This window comes from Lissotriton helveticus, chromosome 5_1, assembly GCF_964261635.1.
Source record: "Lissotriton helveticus chromosome 5_1, aLisHel1.1, whole genome shotgun sequence".
NCBI lineage: Eukaryota > Metazoa > Chordata > Amphibia > Caudata > Salamandridae > Lissotriton > Lissotriton helveticus.
The window spans coordinates 308,694,364-308,718,216 of NC_136065.1; the positions used below are offsets into that span (position 1 = coordinate 308,694,364).

At 47.3% G+C, this 23,853-nt stretch overlaps 1 protein-coding gene across 22 annotated transcripts in view; it reads left to right on the top strand.

The window, feature by feature from the left end:
* Nucleotides 1-23,853, top strand: part of RERE (arginine-glutamic acid dipeptide repeats) — a 1,170,479-nt gene that overhangs the window by 836,428 nt on the left and 310,198 nt on the right. For all 22 annotated transcript variants that reach the window (XM_078642320.1, XM_078642327.1, XM_078642330.1 and 19 more), the window contains one exon: nucleotides 17,102-17,182. In XM_078642320.1, coding sequence (XP_078498446.1) covers nucleotides 17,102-17,182 — 81 coding nt within the window. The remainder of the gene's footprint in view (nucleotides 1-17,101; nucleotides 17,183-23,853) is intronic.

Sequence of the window (23,853 nt, forward strand, 5' to 3'; positions counted from 1 at the left end):
AGCCGTCGAGGCGGAAGAGGTCTCCGGCGCTGAAGAAGTTGACGTCGAGGCGATCAAAGAGGTCGATGTCGAGGCGTTCGAAGAGGTCGCCGTCAAGGCGATCGGAGAGGTCGTCGTCGAGGCACCAGCGACCGTCGTCAAGGTTTAGAGGTTCGTCCATCTGGTCGGGGTCGACGTCGAGGCATAGAAGCCGGTCGACGCCGAGGAGTGCGAAACGGTCGACGCCGAAGGGCCGCTCGACGTCTAAGGAACCACGGTCGACGTCTGAACACCGGTCTTCCGCGTCAGGGGGTCGTAAGGACAGGCCGAGGACTGTGGGGGGCTCCCCTCAGTCAGAACAGGATGGTGGCTCGCCGGGAACGGCATATTCAGAGGTGTATACACCAAAGAAGACTGTTATACAGCCTCCTTCCCCTCCTTTGCCTAGGGGGCCTCCTCCGAGGGCTTCGACGCCTCCTCCATTGCCTCCTCTACCTGCTCTTCCGTCAGGACCGCAGGCCCCGGTGCCGGGTGTTCCTCCTCCGGTTCCACCGAGATCGGTGTCGATGCCCAGACTTCCGACACCTCCGAAGAAGACTCCGAAGTCGAAGGTTCCTCCTAAGCCCAAGACGTCCGACCCGGGGAATCCGGCGGAGCGTCCCAGACCCAGGAGATCGAGGTCACGCTCAGGGAGAAGGGACAGATCTAGGAGTGGACACGGATCCTCCTCGAGATCCAGAGTCTCAGGATGCGCAGGCATGCTACCTCCACGTCCTCCACTGTGCCCCCGGATAAGGAGAGCCGCTGGATTGACTCAGCTGAACGGAAGGCGTGTGGGACGTCTTCCACGACGATGAAGGCCTCCAGTGACTCGGCGTTGTTGGGAAGATACGACCGTGCACTGTGGAATTCCATGGAACAGTTTGCGGACCTTGTCCCGCGCGACAGGAAGGAGGACTTCATGGAGATAGTCCAGGAAGGGATGCTGGTCTCGAACCAGGCCATCAGCGCCGCGGCGGATATCTCCCTGCTGGCCGCTCATGGATACTGCCACGGTATCAATCAGAGACGCCATGCTTGGCTCCGGCTGACGTCGCTCAAGCCTGAAGCGCAACAACGAGTGGCAAATCTGCCGTTTTCCGGCGACACCCTCTTCGGGAAACACGCAGATGACGAAATGGCCAGGATGAAGGCCGAGCCTGAAACCCTGACGGCTGTGGGCTTGGAGAAGCCCAAAGAAAAGAAACCCTACCGCCAGTTCCAACGGCGGTTCGGGTCGCAGGGTAGAGGAAGGGGACAGTCTTCTGGGCAACCATAGCAGCAGCAACAACAGCAGCAATACAGAAGAAACGTCAGAGGGGTAGAGGTGGACAGCAGTCCTCTACCGCGAACAAGGGCCCGGCTGGGTCTCGCCCCTGAGCGGTTACTTCCCCTTCATCCGTTACCCGCTCCGGTGGGGGGAAGCGTTCAATTTTTTCTGGCAGAGTGGAGAAAAATTACTCAGGACAAGTGGGTGCTGACTATTGTTTGCAATGGATACAGTCTTCGGTTCATCAGCCCTCCTCCATCGATTCCTCCGGTCGGCTCGCAGTATCAACTGCGCGAGCTCCAGGCGGAGGCCGACATCCTTCTAAGGAAAAGGGCGATAGAAGATGTACCTCTGTCTCAAAGAGGAAGAGGTCTGTACTCCCGGTTCTTTCTGGTCCGAAAAAAGGACAAGAACGAGTTCAGGCCCATTCTGGACTTGCGACAGGCAAACAGATGGATTCGCAGAGAAAAGTTTTGCATGCTGTCGTTGCATCAGATTTATCCTCAGCTGCAACGGGGAGACTGGCTTTGCGCCATAGACCTGCAGGATGCGTACTTCCATGTGCCCATTGCACACAAACACCGGAAGTTCCTGCGATTTCAAGTCGGCACCAATCACTATCAGTACACGGTACTTCCGTTCGGGCTGAAGTCTGCGCCCCGGACGTTCTCGAAGTGCATGGCAGTGGTAGCGGCACACCTGCGGAAGAACAAGGTGTTTGTCTACCCATACCTGGACGATTGGTTGATCAAGGCCTCCTCCTTCTCGGAAGCTCAAGCACACTTCCAGAAGACGTGCGTTCTCTTGAACAGGCTGGGGTTGCACATCAACATGTCCAAGTCTGTCCCGACTCCGGTCCAGTGCATCCAGTACTTGGGAGCCTCCATCGATACGTTGTCGGCATGCGTGTCTCCTTCGGAAGAGCGACGTTTATCACTCCTTCGGAAGGCTCAGGCTCTCCTGTCCGCTCCATCCACGACAGTGAGGACGGTGTCTTCGCTGCTGGGATCGATGGCTTCTTGCATCTTCCTGACGCCACATGCACGGCTGCATATGAGACCGCTGCAGGAGTGCTTGGAAGATCAGTGGGACCAGAGGAGAGGCTCTTGGGACGACAAGATACGACTGTCTCTGCATGCTCTTCAGTCTCTGACGTGGTGGTGTTCAGCGGAGAATCTCCTCAGAGGGGTTCCCTTCCACAAGGACATTCCCACTCAGACTATTGTGACGGATGCTTCTCTCCTGGGATGGGGAGCGCACTCCGGGGATCTGCAGATTCAAGGGACGTGGTCCCCGTCGGAGTCCACGTACCACATCAATTTCCTGGAACTCAGGGCGGTTCACTTGGCGCTGAAGGCTTTTCAACCGTCCTTCCGGACCAACTCTCTGCTTGTACAGACGGACAATACGACCACGATGTATTACCTCAACAAGCAGGGGGGCTCGAGATCACGCACTCTGTCTCAGGAGGCGCAGGCGATCTGGCATTGGCTTCTGGCTCGAGGACTCTCGATAACGGCCACTCATCTGCCAGGTGTGCAGAATGTTCAGGCAGACGAGCTGAGCAGACTGATTCAGGAAAATCACGAGTGGGTCATAAACGACGAAGTACTAGGAGAAGTCTTCGCAAGGTGGGGCACTCCAGACGTAGATCTGTTCGCCACCGCCGAAAACAGCAAATGCCGAGACTTCGCCTCCAGGTACTACCAGCCGGGGACGCTGGGGAACGCGTTATGGATCAACTGTTCGAACAGCTTTCTGTACGCTTTTCCACCCATTCCCCTGATTCCAGCGGTTCTCATCAAGCTCTCCCAGTCCAGGGCGAAGATGATTCTGATTGCCCCGGAATGGCCCAGACAGTGGTGGTTCACGGACCTGCTTCACCGGTCTCTCCTTCCTCACATGAAGCTGCCGTGCAGGCCGGACCTTCTCACGAAGTTCGGGGGCGGATGGTGCACACCAACCTCTCGTCTTTGAGTTTGGCGGCATGGCTCCTGAAATAGTGCAATATGGCCATTTGAATCTCCCAGCAGATTGTATGGACATACTGAAGGAGGCTAAGCGACCTTCCACTCGGACTTCTTATGCTTACAAGTGGAAGAGGTTTTGCATCTGGTGCAAGTCTAAGAACTATGACCCTACGACATGCAAGGAAGATGTCATCCTTCCATATCTGCTACATCTGGCGCAGTCTGGCCTTAATGTCCATTCCATTAAGGTTCATCTGGCTGCTTTGACTGCCTACAGGAAATGCCCTTCACAGACTTCCTTCTTTCAGATCCCTGTGATCAAAGATTTTTTGAAAGGCTTGAAGAAAGTGTTCCCTCCTGTCAGGCTTCCTTCGCCTTCATGGGACTTGAATGTGGTGCTGTCCAGATTGATGAAGGAGCCTTTTGAACCTATTCATAAGGCTTCGTTGCAGCACCTGTCCTGGAAGGCGGCGTTCCTCTTGGCCATTACATCGGCCCGCAGGGTGAGTGAAATTCAGGCGTTGTGTTGCCAAGAACCTTATACTGTATTTCATGCTGCTAAGGTTGTTATGCGTACTCAACCTAAGTTTCTTCCCAAGGTTGTTTCTGATTTTCATATCAATCAGACTATATTTTTACCTACGTTCTTTCAGAATCCTTCATCTCCAGCGGAAAGGTCTTTGCATTCCCTGGATGTTAGGAGGGTGCTGAAATTTTATCTGGATAAAACCAGGGATATTCGTAGGTCAGACCAATTGTTCATCAATTATGGATCGGTCAGGACGGGTCTTGCGACCTCTAAGCAGTCTATCTCTAGGTGGATTGTGTCCTGCATACAGCTGTGTTACCAAAAAGCTAATAAGACCTTAGGAGGTAAGCCTAAGGCTCATTCCACCAGGGGCAAGGCTGCCACGACAGCATTGCTCCGTAATGTTCCGATTGCAGAAATCTGCAAGGCGGCCACTTGGAAGTCGGCTCATACCTTTGCTAAGCATTACTGCCTGGACACTGATGCCAGGGCAGACGCTCAGGTTGGGCAGGCTTCGCTGCGAAATCTGTTCGCACAGTAGTGGCGTTATTTCTCTATTCTCCACCGCTGCTTTGGTGTGGGGATGGGCTTGCCATTCTATTCACTAGATTATGACTATACACAGAGATCCCCTACTACAGAAGGAGTAGTTTCTGTCCTGTAACTCCAGTTCTGTAGTAGGGGTATCTCTGTTATAGTCATAAGCGTCCTCCCTCCTCCCCGGTGGAGAGAGACATATTCCTTATGGAATGCTACAGGTCTGGCGTGTTACGCCTTCAAAAAGAACTGAAACTAAGTTGGACCTGCTATGCATTCTGGGAGAAGGTTCTGGAAGATTCTCTTAAAGGCACAGTATCCTGTTTTGAGCCACATAATGGCAGCCTATGGGGCTTGTCTGTCCAGGTTCTTCTCTCTATCATTCCTGAGGGATTTTGCTGGTGAAGCAAGGGAAATCTGTACAGGCTTTTGCTGTTTTGTGGATTTTATGGTGGAATTTCTAGTTGAAGTACTGGACAGTGTAGCCTTTTTAGGCTGCATTATCTGTCTTTAAATTCTCTCTTAAGTGTCTATGCTTTTCTGCATTTTTTGACACTATAAGAGATTATTTTTGATTGCTCCGGGGTCCACGCACATGGGCGGGACTATTCACTAGATTATGACTATAACAGAGATACCCCTACTACAGAACTGGAGTTACAGGACAGAAACTACTCCTTCCATGCTGACACACTGATGCGAGACGCTGAGGTTCCTGCATGCAGACACTCCAGCACGCAGTGGTCTGGCATCCCTTGTGGGGTGTCCATCTCGAGACCAAGATGGGGTCCCACAGTCTCTCACTTCAGGTAATGGGGTTGACTTTATCCTAGAGGGATTCTTGGCTTTACACCTACATATATGGTAGGTACGCTCAGCTACATCTAGTAAGGGACGCGTCGTAAGAGCGCATTTTATTGTCATGAATGTTTATACCTGCCTGTATTCATCGTTTTAACACTATGGTAGAAATCTACCATCCTTATACTCTGTTGGTGCTTATAATCATTTATATCTGTTTCTGTCTTATCGTTGTTTCAGCACACCTACTTCACACTAGAATGACCCCGGTTAAATAAATGCTTATTGAAAAACATCCCAACCATTTAGTCTGTGTATCTCTCTGAGACAAAGTGAGCACGAGTGACTGACCGAAAAATAATGCACTGTTTCCACGATCCCTGATGGGACAGAGTTATGTTCGATAGTTGCCAATAACTATTCTTGCCTTGGTAAGAGAGGTTTCTAGTGGCACTGTGAGCTAGCTGTTATACAGGTGAACATACTCAATGGGAGTGTCTGGAATCAGTCTGAACACCAATCCCACAGTCTGTTTTCTAAACGCGCAGATCCTATATAGGTTTATAGGAACTACAAGACGAACCTTGTGGCCTGCTCCTGAGTAGCCACCAACCGGAGGCCCCCTTTCCCCCATTGTATAACATTGGGCCTCCGCACTCTGCTCCCGGCTGCACTATTGTTGCTGAGGGTGTTCTGAGAGTGCATCCTCGACCCTGAGGGAACCAGCTGTATATTAAATTGCAACCCGGAGATACTGATAGAGCAGGGAGGCCGTTTCTTCATAATACGAACTTAATTCACGACATTGTGATATCCTCAAACATAGTGTGGTTCAAGCACAAAGTGATCTTTTCCTTACTGACAGGATGGAGAGTTCAAGGCCTCATTGAGAAAAGGCCTGAAATAACTGAAAATGGGGCAATTTAATATACAACTGATATTGAGCTCCAAGTTTAAAGCGGAACAAATGCCTACATCCGAGTTGGTTTAAAAAAAAAAAAAGCAATTCTGGATTATCGGCTGCTCTATTAGAAATATTTAAGGTTTTGCTGTACTATATAGACATTCCCGACATGTACTCTTGACTGGGGGGTTTGGAGCCATTGAATTGCTCAAGACGACTTAGCCACTGGGTCTCATTTCATTAGATTGAGTCGAAAATGATGTCCTGAAGAAGGTAAAAAAATAGAAATTGCTCACCGAAACGCCGCGCCAACACACTTTTTCGTAACAACATTTTTATTTGTAATAAATTCTATTATGTACTACGTCTTCTCTGTGATGAGATACTTTTTATATATAATGATATGCTTTTGATTGTTCAAGGGTTGAAAAAACCTTTTTAAATGAACAAATAATTTATTGTACATTTCCATTGTTAAGTTGTTTTGATTTAAATTCACAGCAGATAACATTTTTGTTTAAAATCTTTTAAATTGTTCTTTGAGAGTGACAAGAAACATAGCACATGATCCATTCCCAAGATAATTTTTGCAAACTGGGCCCTCTTAACATCCAATATAGTCTTGTGTTAAGGGACTTCCTTTGTTTTGTTCTGAGATCATTACCCGTCCCTTGTCACTGAATTAGAATATCTCCCTTCAATTTTGATCATTACCTGTAAATCAACCAGCTCCATCTGAACCTGCATTCAACTGCAATTAATTGCATGAGTATTATTTCACTCACCTGCACCAGGCCTGGCTTGATTCCAGAAATAAAATAACTAAATAATATTTTTATACAAACAAATTGGTGTGAGTTCAGTCTTTGAGTGTGTGACATCATTTCTTGCCAGAGGTTGTACAATAAATGCTTAACACTACCCTTTGATAAAGCCTTACTGCTTGGCCACACTACCACAAATAGAGAGTAACGTGCTAGCTACTTTTACTTCTGCCTACCTTTTGGGTTCCATCTGGACTGTGCACACTATACCTCATTTTGGTATAGTATGTACAGTCTGCTTCCTACACTGGGTACCTGGTTGGCAGTAACCCAGGGCACACTCAGAGTGCATCAACATTAGGCAGACAGTAGGGGCAACGATGCAAAAAGGGGCACTTTGCGTTTCTGATTAACGTGGGTGTCCTCTCTCTCCTCTCTCTCTCCCTCTCCCTCTCTCCCTCTCCCTCTCCCTCTCCCTCTCCCTCAAGGCCAAGTTGTGGATATATCCCTGATCTGACATTAAGCAGCGCTTCACTTGCATGTTGTCAGACTGTTTTTCCAGAAGTCATTATGTAGCGTCAATGGAGGGCATGGTTCTGAGCTTTCCTGAAAAACAGAGTACCCATCAGTTTGTTTCTACATTTAACGAAGATCCTGTTATTTGGCTTTTAGTTTTAAAATTGTATTTGAAGTTATAAGCTTTTCCTGCCTTTTGGACCTTATTTAATTGGATCAAATCTTGTGGCATTTAAAATTCCCTGCATAGGGGGGCGTGGCCAACTGCCGAGCATGGCGGCAGCTTGAAGCGGGAGCTCCCCAAGGTGTAGCGGCCCGCATTGAAATCCGTACACTTATCCGCCTCATCGCCCGCCCGAAGTAGCGGCATCGGCTCGGGGACCCGAGCGGCGCTGTTTGATCCGACCCCGGCGGCAGTCGGAGGCCGGGAACTGCTCCGTTTTGAGACGAAGTGCTGGGGCCTGTAACTGCCTGGCCACACCGGCCTGGCGTGACTGGTGGGCCCGGGCGGAAGTGCGTCCTGCTCGGCTTGGGCGCGGTAGCACCAGACGGCCCTTTCGGGACACGAACACGTAAAGTGCTCCGGCGCTCCGCATTGCCAGCAGTGACCCCCGTGAGTGCAGTGGGTAATGCCGAATCCAGGACTGGCTGCGTACACCATTGAAACACAACGCTAGTACCAACGCAAACGGTGATATCCCTGGGTCCCGGACGGCGCCATATTGGGAGAGGAGGACGATCAGGCTCGACGCACACGCTGCAGGGTGAGGAAGATCGGTCGGAGGCCATGCCGTCCTCCCGCAGTGCCAAACATCCATGATCCCACGCAAAATTAACGGGGGGACGGGACTGAGCCCCTGATTTCTGGCACAGAGAGACCATCCTGAGGAGGCATCCATTTTGGTCAACGTCCCATCGAGAGGCGCCGTGGCTGACCGAGCAGTTACACCCTAACGCTGCTAGACTGGGGTGCCCTCCTGCTACACGGTAGGGGTCTGAACACTGTGCGCAGGGTGTCCCTGCCAGAGGATCATCGTAGACGCACCGGAGCGCCGGGGCAAGGCATACTAAGGTGGACACGTGGGGCCGGGGTGACCACGCGGCAGGCCGCACTAGTACAGCACTGGGACTAGAGTGCTGATCATCACAGCCGCCAACTACATAGCGCCTGGGCCCTGTGGGAGATAAAGCGAGCTCTTAAAACCGGTGGAAAACTCACCCAAATGCACACCGCCTGACGCTCGAGGGAGCCGCATAGCTCATTGAAGCGTGGTGCTGCAAATATCGCTAGGAACAGGCTGTACGTTCTCGAGCACGACGCCATGGCAGGCAAGGGTACAAGGAGTGCGTTGACACAGGCAAAACTCGACAAATTTGCGTACAGCCAGCAAGGACACTCTCAGAATGGCGGGCGTCACTCTGCAGGCGCAGCTTCAGATGCAGACGGAACTAAAAAGGTGACCTTGGAAGACATTATGAAAACCCTCTCCGAGGTACAGACAACGGTGGGCTCCATTTCTTCCGAAGTTAATCTGCTAAGGGCGGACTTTAAGAAAATGTCAGAAAGGGTGTCTCAAGTGGAGGTGATTACCAAATCGCTCGTTGAGGACACCTCGGACCTGCAAGTGGCGATGGAACGAATGGAAAAAGTTACCAAGCAACTGCAGGACAAGCTGGACGATCAGGAAGGGCGCTCCCGGAGAAACAACGTCCGCATCCTAGGCCTTCCGGAATCGGAGGGAAAAGGTGCTATGGATTTGTACGTCGAGGACCTCATCACAACCAAGCTACAACCTAAAGGCCTGTCACACTTTTTCTCTGTTGAGAGGGCGCACCGGGTTCCTGGCGGTGCGGCCAATCCAGGAGCCGCACCGCGGCCTGTACTTGCTAGACTGTTTAATTTTAGAGACAGAGACGCCATCCTGCAAGCGGCCAGGGTCTCACCACCTGTAAGAATTCAGAACTCGACTTTAGCCTTCTTTCCGGACTACACGGCGGAGGTGGCTAGGCGCCGGAAATCATTCGCTGGAGTGAAAAAGACGCTACGTGACAAAGGGCTGTCGTACTCGATGCTTTTCCCCGCCAAATTGCGGATTGTGGCCGATGGAAAAACGTGTTTTTTTGATATGCCGGAGGTGGCACAAGAATGGCTTGATGGTTGGAGACAAGTGGGCCAAACCCGGCGCCCGCACAGGGACCGCCAGGACCAACGTAACGGAAGACCGACGGAACACCCATCCAGTAGCCCCACGAACGAGGAAGGTGCCGCAGGAATGGAGTCCGATCTTGAGAGGGACCCACTTGATTCAGGACAGCCTGTCCGGGCCTGACAGCATGGCTGCGTGGGGGGCAACACACTTGCAGCCTTTGGGACCTTGAAGCTGATGGAGCTGAGTAGGGCGGGCATTGGCCGGTGCCTGTAGGGGACTCACCAACCCCACGAGCAAGTAAGATAGTTAGGGATGGGATTAAGCACTCTGCCAAGTTGGGGTTGGGGTTGCGGGCGGGAAGTCGTCCGTGGTGCAGGGGAGCAGGGAGGGGGTGGGGGGAAGAAGTTGTATTGTTACTGTTATTGTTCTTAGTCATCACTACTATCATATGGAACACGGTCCCGATGCGGGCCGCATACTCCTGGTACCCTAGCACACGTCATTGCTTATGCGCTACATATCACTGCCACACACCAGTAACCCTAATCACAAACCCAAATGGCCCAACAGGGACAAGATGCATCCGCTGAGGGCGCCCCTGCAATGACAGTGGTGCCCCCCCTGAAGCTGCTCACATGGAATGTTAGAGGCCTGGGAGACAAAATTAAAAGAGGTTTGGTCCTGCAAACCGTCAAACGATATGGGCCTGATTTAGTAATGCTACAAGAGACACACCTGGCAGGGACTACATGCAAAGCACTCAACAGACGTGGATACGCCATGGCAGTACACGCAGAATTCACTACGGGGTCCAGGGGCACTGGGATACTCCTCAAAAAGAACTCGTCCTTTATGGTTGAAAGCCGCAGGACGGATGACCAGGGTCGCTTTGCGGCGCTACATGGCCAATGGGAGGGGAGGCCCCTTAGTGTGGTGTCCATGTACAACCCCCCGGCACTCCACTCTACAGCACTGCCAGCGCTTGGTCAGTTTCTCCTAGACCTACCAGAGGGTGATATGATCATTGGGGGGGACTTTAATGCAATAGCAGACCCCTTGCTGGACATCTTTCCCATACGTGACCGCCCGAGGGGAGCTGCCAAGCTTCCTGGTTTTCTGAGCGCATTAGGCCTCACAGATGTCTGGCGACAATTGAACCCCACAGCGAATCAGTACACACACTACTCCTCTACACATAATAGCCTCTCACGTATTGATTACTTTTTTCTTCTAGGGGTGGGATTGGGATCAATAGACAAACTGGAAATTCTGCCCAGAGGCATATCTGATCACTCCCCAGTATCCCTCCACCTTACTACCAAAGAGAGGAAGCGCGCCAGAATATATCCAATATACCCCAACTATTTAACAGTCCCTGGAATCAGGAAGACACTTAAACTGGCCACAGAGCACTATTTTACCGAGAATGTAGGCACAGTTTCATCGCCCTCGATGCTCTGGGAAGCATACAAGGCAGTCCTGCGCGGTGCAGCCATATCAGCAATAACGGGGCATAAACGGGACTCCAGAAGTGAACTCGCGAAATTGGAATTGGCGCTCCACACCGTGAACACCGCCCACATGTCAGACCCAACCCCTGAAACGACACATGCGCTGCACCTCCGACAGCAGCAACACCAGGCTCACCTCACAACGACTACTCAGAGACATTTGGCAAGCACCGCACATAGAATATATGACATGGGTGACAAGGCAGGGAGGATGCTGGCTTGGTTGGACAAACGGGGCGGTAGTAACCGGGGAATACAGAGACTCTACGCACATGACGGCCAGCTACAGACACACCCTGAACAAATAGTGCGCACTTTAGCACGCCACTATCAGGAGATATACACCCCGGTGCGGACCGTCACGGAACTGGAGGCGATGGCCTCACTCGAGCACATTGCTATCCCCGTGCTTTCACAGGAGGCGCAGCAGGAACTAGACACTGAATTGACGGAGGCCGAAATCCAATTGGCAATACAGGCGTTACAATCCGGCAAGGCGTTGGGGCCCAACGGGCTACCCGTAGAGTGGTATAAAGCGACGGCTTCCGTGTTGAGCAAACCCTTGCTGAATATGTATGTTGAGAGTGTGGAAAGGGCAGAACTCCCGCTTGACCAGCGCACGGCCACGATAGTGGCCATTCCTAAACCGCCGACTATGTGCACCTCGTACCAACCCATTTCATTGCTCAACGTTGAAGCGAAAATCCTGGCGAAACTCCTTGCCAGTCGCTTGACCCAGCATCTACACACACTGATAAACCCCGATCAATCGGGTTTCATGCCACACAGGAGCACGTCACTGAATCTGCGGAGGGTCCATGGGGTGCTGGCACGGGCACATCTCCTTTCAGATCAGGCTGTAATTCTATCCCTGGACGCCAAAATGGCTTTCGACCTGGTGTAATGGGAGTATCTATTTGCGGTCCTTGCTCGTGTGGGCTTCGGCCCGAAATATCTGGCGTGGGTACGGCTACTGTACACATCACCAGTGGCGCAAGTGGTGGCGAATGGTCACATTTCACCAACGTTCCCGTTGGGACGCGGGACTAGACAAGGGTGCCCGCTATCGCCCCTACTCTTTGCGCTTGTAATAGAGCCATTGGCCATCTTGCTCAGAGCAACGCCATTGTTCCGGGGCATCACTTGGGAGGCAGGGTGGGAGGATAAAGTCTCCCTGTATGCAGATGATATGCTAATTTACATGACTAATCCTAACGAGGGAATCCCTGCCCTATTGACTCTATGTGATGAGCACAGAAGGGCGTCGGGGTACACCCTGAATTGGTCCAAATCAATAATATACGTGCTTAAAGGCCCGAAACCACTGTTGCGGGAAGACTGTCCCCTGACGTTGGCAACCACCTCCTTTAAATACCTGGGTATTTTCATTACTGATAATGCTGCGGACTTCTATGCCGAAAACTTTGATGCCACCTCTGGCACGCCTGCGTGCAGATGTGAAATATTGGGCTACTCTGCCATTGACCCTCCTTGGACGAGCGGCTTTATATAAAATGATGGCTCTCCCCAGATTTCTCTATGTACTTGAAAATACCCCTTATGTGGTGGCACCGCGTTACTTCAAACAAGTAGCTGCGCTGGTATCCAACTTGCTGTGGAGCAACGGCCCAGCCCGTATAGCGCATGATAAATTAGTGAAAAGCTGGTATGAAGGGGGGATCGCGTTGCCCAATCTTCAGTTGTACTATTGGGCGTCCCAACTTAAGGTAATTAATCACTGGATCCACGTATCGCGGGGGGACCCCGCGTACAAGGCGGACTGGTCACAACTGGGGACGGATGGTATGCTTTCGGCGCTATACAATCACTCACAAGTTAAGACCCTACTCGGGCCGACGTTTCATACGGCGGCATTATGGCACGCAGCACAATCTCGAATGGGTTGGAAGGGGAAGATCACTAGGATGACGCCATTGTGGGACACAAGATCGCTGGGAAATTTACGATCCTGTAAGGGATTCACGCAATGGGATCACATAGGAATTTCCACGGTGGGAGACCTTTGGGACAGGGGCACGGTAGTTGCTTTTTCACAGCTCCAGCAACAGTATGGTTTGGGCCCCACTGAAACGTTCAGATATGTGCAGATTCGGCACGCACTCCTGCAGGCAATTCCGCCTGATACCACACTCCCAGAATCATCACCACTAGAGGATAGACTACTGACTGACTTTATGGAGCAGAAGGCAACCTCTATCACATATAAAAAGCTGGTTAACAACCTGAAAGATCCCACACAGAAACTCAGGGAGAGATGGGTTGGGGAACTAGGCGAGCTGGATGACTCAGAGTGGAACGAGGCGCTTGCATCGCCGAGGGAGGTGGGCATTTCGGCTAGGTTCAGGTTAGTGCAACTCAAGATTCTACATCGCACTTACTACACCAGAACACTTCTCCACAGGATACAGAGGGCGCCACACCCCTTCTGCCTCAGGGGCTGCGGGGAGGAGGGTACTCTGTTCCACACATTATGGGACTGCCCACTGATCCAAGACGTATGGAAGCAAATTATGCGCACAGTCTCCCAAGCTATTAAACTGTCAATCCTGCCTGAACACCGTAAGTGCCTATTGAACATTTGGGACCCTAATGACTTAGACAGGTATGGACAGCTGTGGGTCACGTTGGCCGTGACGGTGGCCAAGCGGGACATTGCACAAAAATGGGGTGCCCCGGAGTTGCCTACGGTGGCTGGATGGATCAGGAATATGGACTTACTTATGGTGAAGGAACGGGCTGTGTACGTATTACGGACCTGCCCCCGTAAATGGAATAAGGTGTGGAAGCCCTGGAACGAATACAGGGGAGAACTATGGGAACCTTTGCCAGAAGACGAGGACTTGGACTCAGAGGAGGAGGAGGACTAGGAAGGGCTGGCATACATAATGACCTCTGGTTTGTGTTGGGGCGGCGCTAGGGTATGATAAAACCTTTGATACAGAGCTGGTCATGTGCAGTGACTAATAACCAACTATGTACGGGTATACCTCTCTACTGAGTGATGACAATCGTTGAGTTTTGTTATTTTTCATGTTTTATAAGTTGAATTTACTAGGAACTGATAACTGTGCTGAAAATGGGCAGATCACAAGGGGCAAAGTTGCTCTGGTATGAAGGTTAGACAGAATCTGTGCGAACTAATTGCTAACGATTGTTATTGTGAATTTGTCTTCTGCCTTCATATCAATAAAGATTTTTTCAAAAATAAAAAATAAATAAAAAATTCCCTGCATACATTTCCCTTTGAGTCCGGGATTTGTACGGGCATTCTCTACTTTGAATTGAATGCTTCATGTCCTGCTTTTCTTTTAAAAAAGTTTAACTAAATTGGCTCTGCTTATCTAGGAAATGCAATGGCCAGACACATCTGTGAGGTTTTTTGAAATCTGATCTGGACGTGTTCTTTCTAGTGAAATCAAAACCATAACGTTTAGGAATTAAAATATTTACGATGTTCTGAAATTGGCTCAGCAGATGTTTTATGACTAAAAAACGGTTTCTATGTATAGATTGTAGGTGTTCCTTTGAAAACCTATGTGTATCAGCTAATTATCTCTCCATTCTGGTCACAGTTCATCTTGGGTTAGGTAGGCTGCTAAATTAAACATGTTTAAGACCTGCTTAGTCGAAAGATTGCACAGGTCACATTATTCTACGTCCATTATTATTATGGATCAGACTGTGGCGTGTACCCGAGTTGCAAGTATATAGAGATGGGCTCACAGAAATCATGGAGCTTGATAGCTTCAAGGTGATACCCTGGATTAAACATGTTAAATTTTGGCTTACCCTACTAGGTCTAACGCATTACTGGGAACACCCAGATTTACTTCCACCCAATTCAAAAATTATGGTAAAAAAGTGCTTTTGGTCGTACATTACGGATATGACCAAAAACGCTTTATCTAGTGGGTCACTTGTAATAAGGTTTCTTACCTTTAAAGATGATCCATACTTCGAGACCTTTTTGGATGAAATAGAACCACCTCTAGCAAAAACCTTATTTCTGAAATTCAGATATGGTAATCTCCAAATCGGTTCAACATTGGCACGTTGGTCTGGCAGTGTAAACTCGGCAAACCACGTAGAAGATGAATTATGTACCATGTGTGGATGTAATCAAAAAGAAAATGAGCTACATATCCTCTTCTTCTGCCCAGCATATGCACAGGCTAGAAGGAGATGGATTAAACCAATATGCTTAACATTAGGTGTAAGATCATGTTCCCAGGCTTTAAGGATTCTTTTGACTAACACTAGCCAACCTATTGTATTTAGTGTCAGCAGATTCTTGCATAGTATTTTTTTCCAACGAAGAAAATTGGGCTATAAATTGTAAAAAGTTGATATGTAAAAATTATTGCTTATTGATAACAAAGGGATAATTGATGAAATATTATTTTTGCTGTCCCTACCTGTTTCTACTAGATTGAATAGTTTTTATGAATGTTTTAAACTTTTTGGTCTTTATCTTAGAATCGACATGAAAATTGAATGAATTTAAATGGCAAATTGTGTATTTTAAAAGAAATGTTTTATTGTATTTATGTAATCGTTCTTTTATGGTATTCATGCCGAAATAAAGATTTATCAGACTCAGAATTGCTAACGATTGTTATTGTGAATTTGTCTTCTGCCTTCATATCAATAAAGATTTTTTCAAAAATAAAAAAAATAAAAAAAATTCCCTGCATACATTTCCCTTTGAGTCCGGGATTTGTACGGGCATTCTCTACTTTGAATTGAATGCTTCATGTCCTGCTTTTCTTTTAAAAAAGTTTAACTAAATTGGCTCTGCTTATCTAGGAAATGCAATGGCCAGACACATCTGTGAGGTTTTTTGAAATCTGATCTGGACGTGTTCTTTCTAGTGAAATCAAAACCATAACGTTTAGGAATTAAAATATTTACGATGTTCTGAAAGTGGCTCAGCAGATGTTTTATGACTAAAAAACGGTTTCTATGTATAGATTGTAGGTGTTCCTTTGAAAACCTATGTGTATCAGCTAATTATCTCTCCATTCTGGTCACAGTTCATCTTGGGTTAGGTAGGCTGCTAAATTAAACATGTTTAAGACCTGCTTAGTCGAAAGATTGCACAGGTCCATGTGTTATAGATCATTTGGGGGAGGGGGGTCAAATTGCACAAAGTAAACCTCCAGAGTTCCATATTCTGACTGAACTCTTTAGAGAAGTCAAAAGTTGAAAATATTTTCCAGCCTTATCATGCTTTTGCTGTTTTTAGGAATTCAGTTTGTAATCCAGGAAGGACATATAGTGAGTGTCTGCACCATGAATATTCCAATGGCCTTAGAGAGCCCTTCTATCAATGGTTTTCAGTAACCCTTCTTATGTTCTATTTTAGGAAAAGAAGCAAATGCTGAGCCAGTAGAAGAGACACGAGCGCTTAAATTAATTTCTATTTGAATAAAGCATTTCCTCAATTAAAAAAAAAATTTAAAAACAAAAAACATTGTACTTTCAACATGGCTGTGTACGGTCTAGCAAGAGATTCTTGATTAAAAGGTAGTGATGGCAGCATCACACCAGGGGGAGAGCTGCAGCTAAGCATCTCAGTCAGTATGGGTGGTAGGATGGGGAACAGACAGAAATACAGACCAATAAAATAAGGGTCCGCTAATTCTTTGACTTCTTCCTTTAGCAATGCAGTGGATTTAGATGACTCTTTTTGGTTGGATATATGGAGAGAGTGCCAAAGGCTCAGTGATCTAGCTCCACATCCAAATACACTACGAATTACTATTAACAGACAGTTCGTTGAACTCTAAAGTTCAAAGTGGAAATTAGTTGCCATCTGTTTTCTATAGATTCCTAGTAACACAGCTTAACTCCATACCACTTAGTGCTTCCCTACTTACAGATCTTTTTTACAAGCACGCAGATGCACTGCATTTTACAAAATTTGCAAAAACCGTTCCACAAAATCTTAACACAGTTTGAAGACGAGACCTATTGGCTGTACCCGAACCTTTTCTTATATTGAGTCTTGATAAATTGTCTGTCACAACACTCAGTTTTCGGGTTCTAGTATGTACATAAACTGCTCTTGCTTCTAATTCTCTAACTCTGGTCTTTGGTTCCGGCCACAGAAACGCTTCATCAAAGGGCTGCGGCAATACGGCAAGAACTTTTTTCGCATCAGGAAGGAGCTTCTGCCCACAAAGGAAACGGTAAGATCTAAAGGTTTTCGCTTGGGCTGCTGAATAGATGAGCTTCTGCGTGAGCTTCACAATCACTAGAATGAACCCCATCAAATTACTGTTTAATAGAAATACAATATAAGTTTCTCCACAAGTACCTCTAATTCCTCAAAATAGTCAATTTTACATTTGATTCAAATGTTTTGATGTTCACCTGATCCTTCACTTATTGCCCTGCAACCACACACATTACAGTAGCAAGAAAAGGCCTGGCTTTGCCAGGCAACGCTATGTATGTATATATTATATATGTGTATTTAGAGGTGTGTGTGTGTGTGTATATGAATATTGACAAATAGCACATTTATATGGTGTGCATCACACTGTAGTGTCTCTTGGCTCTGGCCTTGTGTACATTGTGGCCCTGAGTCAAGCAGTGAAAATATAGGGCAGTAGGAAACAAACTCTTAAACAAGCAAAATCAATATTATCCTTCACTGACACTGATGCATGTGCACATCATTTTCTGCTGCTTTGTTTTTGAATTTTGTTTGAAGACCATTGAAGTGAGGTTTTCAACTCTGTATTTATTTTCGAAATTTTTTAATTGCCTTGTATTAAGACACCACATTTGTACTTGTAAGTAATTTTTCCTATGAAATAATTTTCGAAAAGACTTATCATAACTGTTGAAATGGTTACGAATTCCTAGAAGGTGTCTGAGAAGGATAACTAAAGGTTCAAGGCATGTGTGCTGTAGGTACACATGCTTTGCATACTCCTGCCATCTAGTGTTGGGTCCGAGAGTTTGCAAGTTGTTTTTCTTCGAAGAAGTCTTTATCCTCCTTTCGGTGATAGTGCGCATGGGCATCGACCCCAGTGTTAGATTGCTTTCTTTTTGCCATTGGGTACGGACGTGGTTTGCGGTGCTCCAGTTCGACAATGTTCTTTGGGATCCCGTCTGTGCGCAATCCAGTGTACCTTCATCGTTATTCTTTCGTACACGTTCATCATCCAATGCGTGTCGAAAAAAATCGGAAACCTCTATCTTCAATTGAGAAGACCTCACTGGCAGCCTTCAGGCCTAGCTGTGTCTGTTTACTTCCACTCCGTTACACATTATCGAGTCTTCTGCGATGCAACGGACTCCTTTGCAGTTCTGTCCTCTGTTCCACTCTAAATATCCACGCATCAGCCTGCATAAAGTCTGCAACTAATGCCTTTCACTGGAGCACAAGGAAGAGCATTGCGACGTTTGTTGGTTGTTCGATCGAAAATGACTTTGTGAGACCGTCTGGCTCGACAGAGGGACATGCAGAACATTGAACACACCCCGATATTTCCGGAAAAGATATCGAGCAGAAGGAGATTGAAGCGTCTGCAGCGAAGAGGAGCAGGGACTCTCCATCCAAGATTCGTATTCTGAACTAGAAATTGAGCTAGAGTCCAAAGTCGTTCCAGCCAAAGAGACGGCAGTGAGCAACAAAGCCCCTTTGCCCACAAAACTCACTACCATCAAACAAAAGGCTTCTGGGTCACCAGTGCCTTCGGGTCATAACCGGCACTGAGATACTGCTTCCAACGCCCTTCCCTCGGAATCTGCACTGAAACAGCACACCAAGCCTTCTGGCTTGGACTCAAGCTGAGACAAAACACCTTCGGCACTAAAACCTTCAGATCCAAAGGATAAAAAAGACAAATGCAGTTCGGCACTGAAACCAAAGGATGCTCTTCAAAAGCCTCCAGAACCAATCCTAGAAACTATGCAGGAAAAATTGGATTCTAAGCAAAAGAAGATTAACATTAATCCAGACACTGGACATATATTAGCAAGATCAGTAACATCTTCCAAAAAGAACATTCCTTCAGATGAAATAACCTACAAAATCCCTCTTAAAAAAAGGGCACGGCTACAAACCCTTTCTACCCCAACCCGCAGTCCCCTCCACCATCTTCACCATTACCATGTTCAAAACCGTTAGACATTATACCACAGTGTTTTCCGCATACACAGCCTGATATAGAAGATGGGGATGACAATAGTCCACCACCAATAGATCCATGGAATGATCACAATACTGATCTATTTATAGAGAAAGATCCTGACTTATACCTTGCAAAGATGTCACCTCCTGATGACAACACATCATACCAGGAGTTAATTTCCAGGGCAGCTTCATACCATGGAGTTGCATCACACAAGGAATCTTTAGAGGAGGACGTTTTATTTGAAACTTTAGGAAATACACATTGAACAACTCGATGTTTACCCAGGTTAAAAGGCATGATACCCCATGATGATATTTTTAAGGACCTTGGATGGGTACGTATATTAACACCTAGTGTTGACAAAAAATAAAAACCTCCACCATCTGACCCAATTTGTATTAGGGGGCAATTACCTTTGGGTTAGTTAGTTGTATCCAATGCTTGAGAAAGAACAAACGCACAGACTTCAGCAGATGCACCACCTCCAGACAAGGAGTCTAAATTAATAGATGCATCAGGGAAAATAGTGGCTGCACAATTCGCCAACCATTGGTGTATAGCCAACACACAAGGCCTAATAGATATCTACAATAGGGTCCAGAGAGACGAAATTGAGGAATTACTCTAATACCTCCCAGGAGAACATAAGAAAAATGGACATGAATTAGTGCAAGAGGGAACATTTATCTCAAATTCACCTATTAGCTGTGCACTAGATGCTGCTTATACTGTTGCAAGGGGAATCAATACCCAGCATTCTTCTAAGGAGACATGCGTGGCTGAGAATTTCTGGTTTTAAACTAGATGTACAACAAACTATTCGTAATGCTCCCTTCGATAAACATCTTTTTGGACCTCAAGTAGATGAGTCACTTGAGAAAATGAAAAAGACTTCAGAAGAGCACTCCTGAACACCATCCAATAGAAGCCCCTTTTGACGATCATTCTATAGAGGAGGATACAAAAGTAATTCCTCCGATCCTAATGTGTCCTCATACAAATCAAACACACAATCCTCTCCATCTAGAGGCTTCTATAAAGGCAGATAAAGAGGCAGCAATTTTAAAGGCAGTGGTAAAGGTACCCAAACATGCACCTCCCCATCTCCCAACAAACAGTGACTTCCCGATCATTCCCCTGACCATCTTACACCTATAGGGGGAAGACTGCAACAATTTTTCCCCATTTTGCAATCAATAACATCAGACAGATGGGTATTAGACATTATCCAACATGGTTATTGCCTGGAACTTACCAGCAACCCTTCCAATATTCAACCTCGCAATCACAAACTTTCATTATAACACCAACAGCTCCTCAAACAGGAAGTACACGCTCTTCTAACAAAAGGATCAATACAACCAGTTCCAATACAACATCAAGGGTTAGGAGTTTACTCACTTTACTTATTAATTCCCCAAAAGGACGGTCCTTTACGACCAATATTTGATCTCAGACCTCTAAACGAAACATACTATCGGAACACTTTCATATGGTCACGCTTCAGCAAGTGCTTCCACTTTTACAACAAGGCGACTTTGTCAACACTGGACTTAAAGAACGCATACTTTCACATTCCTGTTCACTCCAGCACATCGCAAATATGTCAAATGATAGCAGGAAATCACTATGAATTCAAAGTACTCCAATGCGGGGTTACTACTGCACCCAGAGTGTTCACAAAATCTCTAGCAGTAGTAGCAGCTGATCTAAGAAGGCGACTAATTCATGTCTTTCCATATCTGTACGATTGGCTAATCAAAGCCAACTCACGGCAAAAGTGTTTACATCACTAACAAACTACCATAGACATTCTCCATTAATTGGGATTTACAGTCAATGCACTAAAGTCCCATCTTCAACCCTCACAACTGCAACCATACCTAAGAGCAACGCTAAACACTCACACAGCTCTAGCCTCTCCCAATGCAGCCAGATTTCAAAACTTTCAAACTTTATTACAACAGTTTCAAAACAACCAATACCTAACAGTCAAAACTTTCATGCAACTATTTGGGATGATGGCATCATGCATTGTATTAGTGCCTCACGCAAGATTACACGTGCATGCCCTACATGAATGCTTAGCACGTCAGTGGAATAAATCACAGGGTCAATTAACTAGGCCTGGGCGGTGAACTCCACTCTGTTTGCGGAGTTTTCTGCGTTCTGTGCTTCCCAAAGCTCACTAAGTGCAGAAAACTCTGCTCCGCGTAGGAGAGTTTTTTCCGCGCTTGCGGTAAGTAGAATTTCTACCCGAGCAGTAGTAAGACCAGCGTGAGCGGCAGTTCGCACTGCAGTCCGCCAATTGCGGAACTGCATAGTTTATTTTGTCACTTCGCGGAGTAATTCGCGGAGTATCGCTACGCGGAACTCCGCAAAGTGACCAAAAAAAACACACCTGCAATTAACAGATCTAGTGTTGGTAGGCAGCCGCACTCAAAAGGGCAGCCCTTTATCGACCCGATTCCACAGAACGTGCTAACAGCAGATGCATCTCTCACAGGTTGGGGTGCCCATTATTTATTTATATAGGAGTATTATATAGCGCTAGCTGGACCCGAGGGTATCGGAGCTTACAACATGTATCAAAGATGCAATCAAACAAACAAGTGACCGTAGTAGAACATAATGATTCGTGACGCATACAGTTCAAACGTAAAGAGAAGCAAATATAACATAAATATATGCGTCGAGAACAGTACACACACAACGAGTAGCTGATAGGCTCCTTTTTCCAGGAGGAGGAAACTAGGTAAGGGTCTGGGAGGTGTAAGAGGTCGAGGTCATAGGACAAAGAGTCAGTCATGCGGTGTGCTGGCTAAAGCACTTCGGGAGATCCTATCAGTTCGCTAGGGAACGCTTGGGGAAAAGGTCTTTGAGCAGTCTTTTGAATTTTGCAAAAGAGGGGATAGTTCTGATTTGGTGGGGGGGGGGGGGATTAGAGATAGAGTTCCAGATTTTGGGCGCGTTCCCAGCAAAGGACCTGGCCACGTTTTTTTGCTTGCGTGTTTTCAGCGGGATGAGTAGTAGAGTGTTCGAGCTCCTGAGGTTCCTGGACTGAACAGCTTTTTTGAGTTTGGAAGCCAGGTATTCCGGTTTGCCTGTGTGAGGCAGGCTGTTCTGAAGCTAGCCCTCATTTCAATTGGGAGCCATTTTAGTTCTCTGAGTGCGGGTGTGATGTGGTCGAATTTCTTAACTCCGGTGACCATTCTGGCTGCTGCATTGAGAGTTGTTTTGAGGGGGGCAAGGTGAGATTTTGCTGTACCAGAGAGGACTGCATTACCGTAGTCTAGTCTGGACAACACCAATGCTTGAGTGGCTTGTTGAAGGTCTTTGGGCGGGAGGAAGGGTTTTATTTTGTTAAGTAACTTCAAGTTGAGGAAGGCGCTCTTTGCGGAGTTCTTAATGTGTTTGGTCCTGTCCAGTTTCGGGTCTAGGGTGATACCTAGAGATTTTACTGAGTCCGCCAGGGTGGGTTACAGTTGAGCGCATCAATAGCTTTGACCCATTCCGCAATTTGGGGGTTTTCTTCTTTGTTGGAGATGACGAGTATTTCCGTTTTCCCTTGATTGAGTTTTAGGCAGTTACTAGAGAGCCAGTGTTGGACCTCTCTTAGTGAGTTGTCGAGTCTCTAGATGTCATCGATGGAGGAGGTTTCCAGATAGATCTGCGTGTCATCTGCATATAGGTGGAAGGGGATGTTGGATTTTTTTAGTTGGGTAGTGAGGGGTTCAATGTAGATGTTGAAAAGTAGTGGGGAGAGCACAGACCCTTGTGGGACACCCCTGCTTACGGGGTGTAGGTCGGACGCAAAGTTTTTGATTTTTATTCTTTGGGTGTGGTAATGGAGAAAGGAGGAGAACCAGTGTAGGGCCACCTCATCTAGACCTGCCCTATCTTATAGTGCCTGAAGTTTGTGGTCGATCTGTCGAAGGCTGCTAATAAGTCTGTGAGAATGAGTAGGCAGCATTGGTCCGAGTCATTTGACTTATATATATCATCAATGTCGTTGAGGATTGCAGTTTCGGTGCTGCTGCCTTTTCTGAAGCCTGATTGGTGGGGGATCAAGAAGGTTGATGCTGTCTTAAGTGTTGAGTCAGTTGTTGAGTACGCATCATTCCAGGATTTTGGATAGAAGAGGTAAGTTAGAGACCGGTCTAAAATTGTTCATATCTTTTATGTCTAGGCCTGTTTTTTTCAGCAGTGGCGTTACTTGTCCGACTTTGAGGCAGTCTAATACTACTCCGGATCTCAGGGACCTGTTTATGATCTTGCACCAGAGCGGGCTAGGACGAGTTTCAGCTCTCTGGTCAGTTGGGGGGAGGGAGGTAGCTGATCGAGGACCTGGGATGAGGGCTTGGTGGTGGAGATCAGTTTGTCTATCTCTGCTTCCTGAATGAGATTGAAGGATGTCCAAGTTTTGAAGGGGCCTTGGATGTGATCTTGTCTTTAGTTCCAAGCGTCTGTCTCTTGGTGGGGGGAAGGGTGTGTGGTTGGTGTCTAGTGAGAGCTCGGTCTTGGTGATTTTGTCATTAAACAAATTTACGAAGTTGTCACAGTGTTCTTTGGATGCCTGAGCTAAGGAAGCAGTGGGCTTGGAGGTTTGTTGCCTGATGATAAAGAGCTCCTTGGGTCTGTTTATTGCGTTGTCCAGCGTGGTGCAGAAAAACAATGTTTTTTTGTTCTTGATGTGTTTTTTGTATTTCCTG